Raw genomic sequence first — 9671 nt, 5'->3', positions numbered from 1 at the left:
ACTTCCGGTTTTGCTGCTGAAGCGATCAAAGCGGTCGGGTTTCCAAGCCCTGGGTGCATCTTTCAAAAGCATAAAAATCAAGCATCCACTCATGCACAAATGTTGCATATATATGAACTACACGAAAACGCAATATAGAATTTAGAATTTAGGTGTAGAAGTTATATATACAGCTTCTGTATAAAATGCAGGCTTTGTATGAGAGAAACTCAAGCAATTTAATACATTTGTACAAAGACATAAAACTGGATGAGTTAAGAAGTGTTTGTATTATTATATTGAAGAGATGTTATATTTAAATTCAAAACAAGGAAATGAAATAACAGTGTATACCCCACCTGTTACACTGACTCCCTCGCTGTGAAATGAACTCCAGGCTTTAGCTTTGCTACAGGCCCTCTTCCAGAGAAGTTCATATAGAAGCAAAGCAGCTCTTGCAGAATAAAACACTGAATATGAAAGATAGCACTGGAAATACAGATTAATATTCGCTATAAGCTAAAACTTTATCTAAAAATAACTAACGATTCACTGAATTGATTTAGTCAGGAGGTGTTACTATTTCAGTTTCAATTTGTCTCACACAATCAAAATCACCCTTGACTTGATATAGTTTATTATTAATTCCTATTTGTGAATAGAAGAAAACATACATACTGCAACAACAACAACATTTTTATAACATAATGTGAGACACTTCAACTCAACCTTTAAACTGGCCATTGGAAACCATGTCTGATACAATACTAAAAGTGTATTGTTCCCCCTAGATATATTATACAGTTCATACCTAATACTATAAACATTACTATTATTTGGTAACTGAAGTAATACATTCCTATTTAAAATATAAAGGGGAAACAAAACGAAACACCTAGGCTAAATATGGAGAGTGGGTGACAGATCGGTTGACACTATGAAGAATCAGAATCAGAGTCACAAAAGCGCTATAAAAACTACATGTCCCATAATGCAACCACGCAGAAATAGCGTTAACTTCCGCTGATGAACAATCGCGAGGTTTGGCTTGAATTTGCTGGCGGGATGAGCGACACTGAAACGAAAATTCAAAACGTAGATAACTGTTAGATTGGACTCTCACTGGATACAGAACCAAATAAGAAATGAATCAACACATATGAGGAATATTAATAATTTTCTGTCTCAAATCGCCGAGGTGCTGATCTAACTAACAAAGACGTCTGGATTGCACTAAGGAAACAACGGTAGGTTATCACAGTGTTGTCTGTACTGGGAGTTGAATGCTGTGGATTATAATTATGGATGACACGTACTAATTTGCCAGTACTTCATATTTTTATTTACACTGTATGTATTTGAAGATTCATTTGTAAAACATCGCCCGTTTTGAAATAAATATTTGTTGTCACATTAAGGGTGGTGGGGAAATACCCTGTTTATGAAAAGGATTTCAAGGCCAGCCACTGCCGAGTTGTTAAGCAGTAGTAGAGCTATTGGAAAGTGAATTTCAGGATTTAGTTGTGCTTTTTCTTTCTTTGAAGCTTTGGTTATTAAAATGTTGTGCTTGTTTTTGTTCTAATAAGAGCTAGCAAGATATACTTTAACTTTAGTCAACACTGTGAAGTTGTGCCTTGAAGTGTAATCATTATTATGACTAATACAATGCAACACTGAAACGTGTGGCTGTGTTTGGTATTGATCTTCCAGGTTGAGTGACCATGGACTCCCCAGAGGCTGACATCTCGACACGCACCCTGCTGAGGCAGGTGCTGCAGACAGAGCTGCCCCGCTCCCCCGTCACACGCAGGTGAGGGGCACATCCGGCACCAGAGATGTATACAACTTCTGTGGCTCACTTCAAATCCCCATGTCATCATTTGCTAAACATCTAGAAGTGGAAGGTGTTTTAGAACCACCAGGAACCTATTGCATTCAGTCATTAAGATGCAGGCATGAAAAGAAGACCCTCTCAGGCACCTCCAGTGAAAACTGCTGTTCTACATCAAATGTCTAATACACAAATACACCATAGAAACGCCATATAATGCAGAGCACTGGGTGAGGAAGAGGAGGAGGAGGAGCTGGCCGTACTAGGGGAGTTAACCTGAGAAATGAAAGGGAGATTGCAGTACTGTAAACCTAAATACTCATGATCCCTTCTACAGGCAATGCAAAAGGACGAGTGGGTTTGACCTGTTAATAGTGGGTGCAGTGAGTCCCTTTCCAAGTGTGAAGTGCTTTGGGATTCCTCTGATTGAAATGTTACGCATAAATGTTCTGACTATTATTATATTGTCGATAATGGATCCTGTCCTCACTGCGGCTGCCGGTGTTGCACGTGCTGTAAGGTTTAGCTGCTGCTGTCGCTGTTTTCCCCCAGTGCCCAGGCTTCCTCTCCCAGGAGCAGACGGAGTGCCAAGCTGCGGAGGAGTGCCGCCGCGGTCCCCTCCCCTCACGTAACCCTGAGGAATAAACTCAAGCAGACCCTGCGGGAGGTAACGCGTGCCATCTCCGCACTGGGGGGTTGCTGGGGGGTGGTGGTGGTGGTGGTGTTCTCTTTTCCAGTTTTATCTGGTTATCTTATGCAGCTCTGGCAGATTCACAGCTTGTTGAGAGTGCCGAGTTTGTAAAGTAGTGTAAAGTGTCTTAATTGTTAAATCGTTGAAAAGTTTCTGAATTTATTAAAAGAGCACATGTGCTGCTTGCACAAGGCTTTTGGAATTGTTATCGAGACCCAGAGTGTCAGTATCCATTTCAGTAGTGATGCAATCATTACACCTCAAGATGTCTCTATAGCAGAATTGTATACCTGTCATGTATAAACCACAGTGACATACATTTGTATGTATTTATTTTCTCTCTCTCCTCCCTGTCAGAGTGTAAGAAAGGCCCCGAATGATTCCAGCAGTAAGAGGCTGTCCACCGTGAGCAGGCAGGCGGTCAGCCCTGCAAGTCTGCCTGGCCACGACTCTCTGGATGAGGTCACACCCCGCCTGCTGCTCCGCAAGATCATTCTGACAGGTTTGTGTGACCCCCCCCCGCCTCGTCATACTGGCTCCTCTGCGGTCTGGGTAACATGCCCAAGACCTCAAAACAAAGCTGTCTGCAAGATTAAAAATGGACTGTCTGTAGAATAGATAGTAGCAGTACTGCTTCCTTTTAAGTTAATACTTGCCTGGTGTCTTCCAGTAGTAAACTTAACTGAAAAATGGAGAACTACATCGCAGGGTAGGGTGGTTGTTTAATGTGCAATTATACTAATTATGGGATGAGGTATTTTAATGCACCACTGAAATTGACACACTAGCTCAGACTGTCACCTGCACCTGGGTATATGTCATCACACTGAATGCAAATAATACAGTGGGGAGCTAAGACATCAGCCTAAGGGATCCTTCTGTGCTGCAGAGCCGGAGGTGTCTCTGCTGGTCCCAGACAGACCTGCGAGGGATGATCCTGAACTACAGCCCAGTGAGTCAAGTCCAGGCAGTAACAGACCCAGGTACATATATTTAATCATATTTAATCCCTTGTGGATTATTGCAGCTTGACATGTTGCATCATTCTTTCCTTTGTGTGATTTTTATTTTATATATATTATTATTTTTCTTTCCCTGTTTATTTAGCACTGGGACCCTAGACCTCGACCTGCCAGACCTGTCCACTGTAAACCTTACCGTGGCCGTCCAGAGGATCAGCAGGAAGAGGCCGAAGAGGAGAGTCAGCGTGTCTCAGTTTGAGAGGAGGATGGAGCAGGATGGAGAAGGTTGGTTAGCAGCTAATTCCTGGTAACACAACAGGAGGATGACCCTAGACCTGCAATCATGTGACTTGTTAATGCTAGGAAATTGGGTCACTTAGCCACTGCTTTCTTCCTCTTATTGTCAATGTTTCCTAAAATTACTTAATTTTAAAGATCTATCTTTAAGTGGCCAGGTTTTACTGGTAGTAGTAGCCACTCTTTTAGGTTGATATGGAGGAATAGGATGGAGCTCATGGTTAGACCTAAGAAGTTTTGTTGTCAGGATGAACACACAAATAAAAACCCACTTTAAAAATTGAAATCAATTACATTAAATCATAGCAAAAGCATTAGTAACTAAGCAAACCAAAAGCCAAAAATACTGTTTATTAGGTTGAGTATTTTACATTTACATTAATAAAAACAATTCAATTTTTAATGCTTGTGATTAAAATCATTTAAAATATCAGTCCTTAAAATCACTTAAAATTTTTTAAAATCTGTGATTTAACAAGAAACAAAACAATTAACTTAAAAAAAACGTGCCCAAAACAACAAAACAAACGTGATAAAAGCAAAAACTGCTCACCAAAAAAAGAGTCAAATACATTGAAAATAACTGAAAATGCATTGAACAAATTAAAGAAACAATTAAAAAGGGAAAAATAAAAAACAAACAAAAAAGGTCCAATGCATTTTAAATTAAACCCAAAACGGTCAATGTATTTGACAACAAAATATAACAAAACTATACCAAAAAAACCCTGAACAATGTGATTTAAAAACAACTAAATCTTTAAAAACAATTAAGCCAAAAGCCAAAAAGTCAGAACTAATAGTTTTGGTATTTTTTCTCTGTATCACAGACCTGGAAATCCAGCAATCTGGCACTGAGGACAACCTCTCCGAGCTGTCCGGGGGTGCGGCCAGGTACTGTGTCCCGGGTTGGCTTCCCAAACATGCAAGATTATTGTAAACCGATGTGTCTGTCTTGTCAGTGTGGAGGATTAAAATAACAACAGGAACCGGTGCTCTGACGCCAGGTTTTTCCTATGATTACTCTGCTGTGTCCTTGCTGCACAGCTTGTCTGTTACCTGACCTGTAATCTCACCTGCATGCCTACTAATGGTGTGTGTTCAAATAAACGTGCCAGATAGTATTGGCGAGAGGTGTGCAATTAATGAATCGTCAGCATCTCGGTAACCCTCGTGTCTCCACCCGGCCTGTTCTCCTGGTTGTGGTGGCCTGGGCTACCCGCAGCTCTTTCAGTCTGACGCTGAAGACACCTCACATGGATCTGGATTCGGGCAAGCCGGGGCTGCAGAGGAAAGCCGTGAAACGCAAAGCCATCTGCGTGGAGGACTTCGAGGAAGGTGTTCAGAATTACCTGCACAACAAGAGAAGCCCAGGTGAGGTGTAGCCCCCTCTAGCTTTCCACTCGACCCCCTGGAGATCATTGGCTTTGAACGTAGAGCCTGATCTGACACCCCTTGGGTTCCTGTCTGAGCCGGGGGAGTAGTAGCATTGTCTGGCTGATGTACTGTGGACTTCTAAAAGTTAATAAGCGGCTTAAACTCACACACATATATACTGAAATTGGATGGCAGGGACATCTAATGTTTCTGAATGTATATCGCCAGGTCCATGGCGAACTGCTAAGCTTTTCTGTATTTTATTGCAAATGAGAATTATAATGCGTAATCCTTTGCCTAAAAAAAGGGGTTAATAAACAAGTAAATACAGAATATTTGAGTTCCTCCACTAACCCTGGTAATTCTCTTTCCTGCCCTTCCTTCCGTGCATTCTCACACAGGTTTGGAGAAGAGCACTTCCAACCCACACAAGACTCTGAGCGAGACGGGCGCCCTGGAGACATTCACCCTGGGCTTTAGCGCGCTGACGGTCCCTGACATGACTGACAATCTGATGAGCAACACCAAGCTGTACGACCACACGAGCTTCATCCTCCAGACTCCCCATTACGCGGCCTCCCTCCCACTGGGGCCCAGGGAAGACAGCGGTACCAACCAGACCCTGGATGGAATGGGGCCTGAAGAGGAGGAGGGGCCAGTTGCAGAGAGGAAGGTGGAGGGAAGCTGGTTGCATCCACAGACTGAGGTAGAGGGAGAGGAGGAGAAGGCAGAACAAGACCTGGAGGAGACTGGTGTGGAGACCCTAGAGGGCAGCCAGCAAGTGGGAGAGGAGGGAGACAGAGAGGAGGCGGGACTGGAGGAGGAGGAAGAAGGAGAGGAGGAGGGAGAAGAGGTGGCAGCAGAGTCCCAGAGAAGGATGGGCGAGGTGGAGGGAGAGAGCAGAGGCTTGACAGATCAGGAGAAAGAGGGTTCTGGTATTGTTGTCAATGAAGGAGACTTGGATGAAATGCCACAGGAGATGGAGGTGGCAGGAGAAGCTGAGGAAGAGGAGGAGGAGCAGCAGCAGGCTGAGCACATCGCACGCAGAGCCACCCGCTCGCAAGGTGGACTGAAGCTGAAGAGCCCTGACTCGCTGCAAGGGGGGAAAGGGGACGGCAGTGTGATAGTGGACGGAGAGCTGGCTGATGAAACCACCAGAAACTCGCCCACCCCTCTTGGCTCTCCTAGAGGAGCCTCACTGGACGAGGGGCCACCTAGTTCCTCGCCACAGCCAAACCGCTCCAGGAGGACTCTTTCTGGAGCCGACTCAGAGCAGGGAGGAGGATCAGGGGTGATGGGTGAGAGTGAGAGTGAGAGTGACCTCCACGCAGGAGAGGAGTGGGACAAGGAAAACTCTGCTCCCGTTCCCAAGCTGGAGGCCTCTGCGCCCCCAGGGACACCCATCCCTCACTCCACCACGGCAGTGGAGCTGGGGCTTTCAGGCCAGGATGAAGAAGAACAGCTGTCCTCCAGCGACGAAGAGGAGGATGGATCTCAGAGTGAGGGTAAGTGTTAAGAACTAAGGGCAAGGGGAGTGTGTTTGCTCACCCTTGTTTTAATACATTTAGTTCTTTACCCCCCCCCCCCCCCCCCACACACACACACATTCTTCTTTTCTTCTTTTCTCTGTAAGCAGAACTGTCCATGAAGACTCCGGCTTTTCTGCGGGCCAAAAAGATGCCGGAGACTCCTGGTGCCCTACCCACACCGACCTTTCTGAAAAACAAACCTACAAGGCAAGTGACTGGCAACGCCCCGCCGCCCCCCCCCCCGAAAATGTACCATCCCGACTTTTCGCTTGAAGATTATCCCTGGTTATAAGCACTGGTGTCATGTTAAGGGAGCGGTCCCATTTGGAATTGTTGGGGTGGGGGGGGGCGGTTTTTGCTGACGCATCTAATGTCAAACTGTGGTGTGATAATGCCTGTATGCTGATTGGAGTAAGAAAAGTAATGTGTAAAAACTGAATTCTACTGCCTCCTGTAAATTGTGGCCTGCTATTGCAGGAAGTTGGCTCTGACTGCTGCAACCACGAAGCCCCCGAGGAAACCCCGAGCCGCCTCAGCCAAGAAGGAGCCTGGTCTCCCCAAGAGCTACATCATGTCAGTCTTCACGCACTTCGCCAAGACCAAGGTGTCCCGGGACATCTACCCTGTCCTGAAGGAGACGTAAGGACATTCTGCTCAAACTAGAGTGGTTGCTACTCCTCTTCATATTTTTTTCAGATTGTGGCGTGGCCCTCCAGGTTTTTTTTTTGTTTGTTTGTTTTTTGTTTTGCAGTCAAGAAACGGTATGGTTTTAGACTTTCTGTGCCGGGGACCAGAGTTACCGTGGAAACCGCTTTACATCTTCGCAGAAGTATCCGTCATAGTAGTAAAACAATTCCAATATTGATTCACAGCTGTCGTGTGGATTCCTCACAAATTGGATTTCTTTCTTTCACAGTTCAGAATAAAGAATCAGAATTCGATGTAGTTAGTTAATTGTGATACCTGTATTAACTGAAGATTTAAGAAAAAAAAAAAAAGTTAAGAATTAGAAAAACTGAAAATGGTAAATTTTAATTTGGGACATCGATGTGGATAGGAATGGTTTGACGGTTACATTTTGGTTGTTTACAGAGCCTTATTTTGAGTAATTTAGTTTAATTTAACATTGAAATTGTGTTAAGTGAAGAAATTGGGGTCATATTTTGGTCTGGGCTAAGGCTGGGGTTAGAGTTCCCAGCAAACTTATGCTTTCATTAAGGCTAGGGTTGCATTTCAACTGAGCTAACTGAATCGCATGTAGATTTGTATGAGCCTAACTTGACGATGAGTTGTGGACTAAGCTTGGGGTATAGGCTGTTCTTAGGCCAACATGGTCTAGGTAATCTAGTGATGTAGTAAAATGGTGTATAGTGTCAGATCTGTCATCACCATGCAGTTCAGAATAAAGTTTCTGATTGTAATTTGTTAGTTGATTTGAGTAAATTAGTTGAGTAAATTAGAGGTTTAGACTACTGTAACTTTATTCTTATCAATATTCAAATTAAGCTGTGCGGTGTGGAGAACAGCATGTGGTGCATTAATTAAATGTCTATTTGCTTTACAAATGAAAAGAAATCCATCCCTAATCCACTTTGTGTAAGAGCCGTCGGCATACTTCATGCTGGAAAGAGTCAATATCAATGTTTTTCTGCAGAAGTAAAAAGTCACTCAAAGTAATATTAAAAGCTTGGCTCTCTGTGGGTGGTGAAGCATGAGAGCAAGCCAAGATATTTCCAATATGTAGAGATTGTTCATGATGTATAATAAGACTAAGAATGTATGTGTGGGGGGTATATTTGGTGTCTTGCAGTTTGGATAAGTATTTCGATCGCCTCTCAGATGACTTGGAAGCATACGCAAAACACGCCAAGAGAAAGACCATTGAAAAGGAGGACGTGGAGCTGCTTCTGAGGAGGTGAGTTCACTGTAATGCACGAGCTATTCAGAAGAGAGGGACGGGGGACACGTCTGCAGTCTCCTCTCCTGTACACATGGGTGCTGTCATATATATGAATCAATTGTAGGTTACAGGAAGAGAGTGGGTTCAGCTCAGCATGGCTGCCCTGTGGCACCGGTGTTCATCCCCCCCTGTGTTCCCTGTTGCAGGCAGGGCTTTGTGACGGAGCGCACACCCCTCAACGTGCTGATTGAGCGCTACCTTCCTCTGCAGTACCGGCAGCTGCTGATCCCAGTGGCTACCAGCGGGAATAAGGTTATTCCCAAGATGTAAAAGTTTGTTAGTGATTTGTTTTATTTAATACAAACAAAATTATATAAACTGTGATATTAGTGCCAACATGGGTTTCTTTTCACTGTCCAGCAAGACCACACTGATCATGCTCAAGGCGCTATTGTCGCCAACAAGACATCAAATATGAAAGCAGTCGTCTACTTATAGGACTTGAAATCTTGTAATCTATCAAGTGCAAAAACAGAGTTTCACGTAAAACAGAATTGCCCCCAGTATCTTTTCTATTTTTAATAACTTTCTGAATGTATATATTCTTTAATGTAAACGTCTTTTATCAATGTTTGTCCTTTGCTTGTGTTGGGGGAGGGAGATAATTTCAAGTTTTATTTTATTTTATTTTGATTATATATTTCAAGTCAGAATAAAGTGTTTTTTTCCTTAAACCAACTGAAGGATGTGAAGATCATTTTAAATGTACAAAGTGTAGTCTTGAGACTCCTGATGGCCATTCACTCAGACACTGAAGTGTATTATGTGGAGCCTGAGACTCCCCACTCTGGTCTGTTAGCTGACACGTGCAAAGCTGTGTTAGTTTTCAAGGAAATTAAATTTTAGGTGGAAGGATGTAACACTGAATTTTATAAAATTTTTGGCCTTCCTATCCTTTTACAAAGACCTCAAGTGTGTGTACTCCCAGCAGAGACAGTGTCAGGAGTGGGTTGTGATGCCAGTAGGATTGGCACCTTGACTGGGGAACGGGTGGCAGCACAACAAGGAGTGCTTTGACTCACACTGCCCACCCACTGACTGCAGC

The 9671-nt window shown here is 43.7% G+C and overlaps 1 protein-coding gene across 1 annotated transcript; it reads left to right on the top strand.

The window, feature by feature from the left end:
* Nucleotides 1-851: 851 nt before the first annotated feature.
* Nucleotides 852-9300, top strand: cenpt (centromere protein T). The gene is made up of 13 exons (XM_066713559.1): nt 852-1226; nt 1690-1789; nt 2363-2477; nt 2859-3003; nt 3391-3484; nt 3609-3748; nt 4591-4654; nt 4986-5134; nt 5539-6642; nt 6774-6873; nt 7144-7305; nt 8477-8581; nt 8773-9300. The coding sequence occupies exons 2-13, from the start codon at nt 1701-1703 to the stop codon at nt 8894-8896; spliced, it is 2391 nt and encodes a 796-aa protein (XP_066569656.1). The 5' UTR covers nt 852-1226; nt 1690-1700; the 3' UTR covers nt 8897-9300.
* Nucleotides 9301-9671: the final 371 nt, after the last annotated feature.

The sequence above is a fragment of the Amia ocellicauda genome, chromosome 9, assembly GCF_036373705.1.
Source record: "Amia ocellicauda isolate fAmiCal2 chromosome 9, fAmiCal2.hap1, whole genome shotgun sequence".
Lineage (NCBI taxonomy): Eukaryota > Metazoa > Chordata > Actinopteri > Amiiformes > Amiidae > Amia > Amia ocellicauda.
The sequence above is the reverse complement of the archived record's forward strand: the minus strand, read 5'-3'. Positions and strand labels throughout refer to the sequence as shown.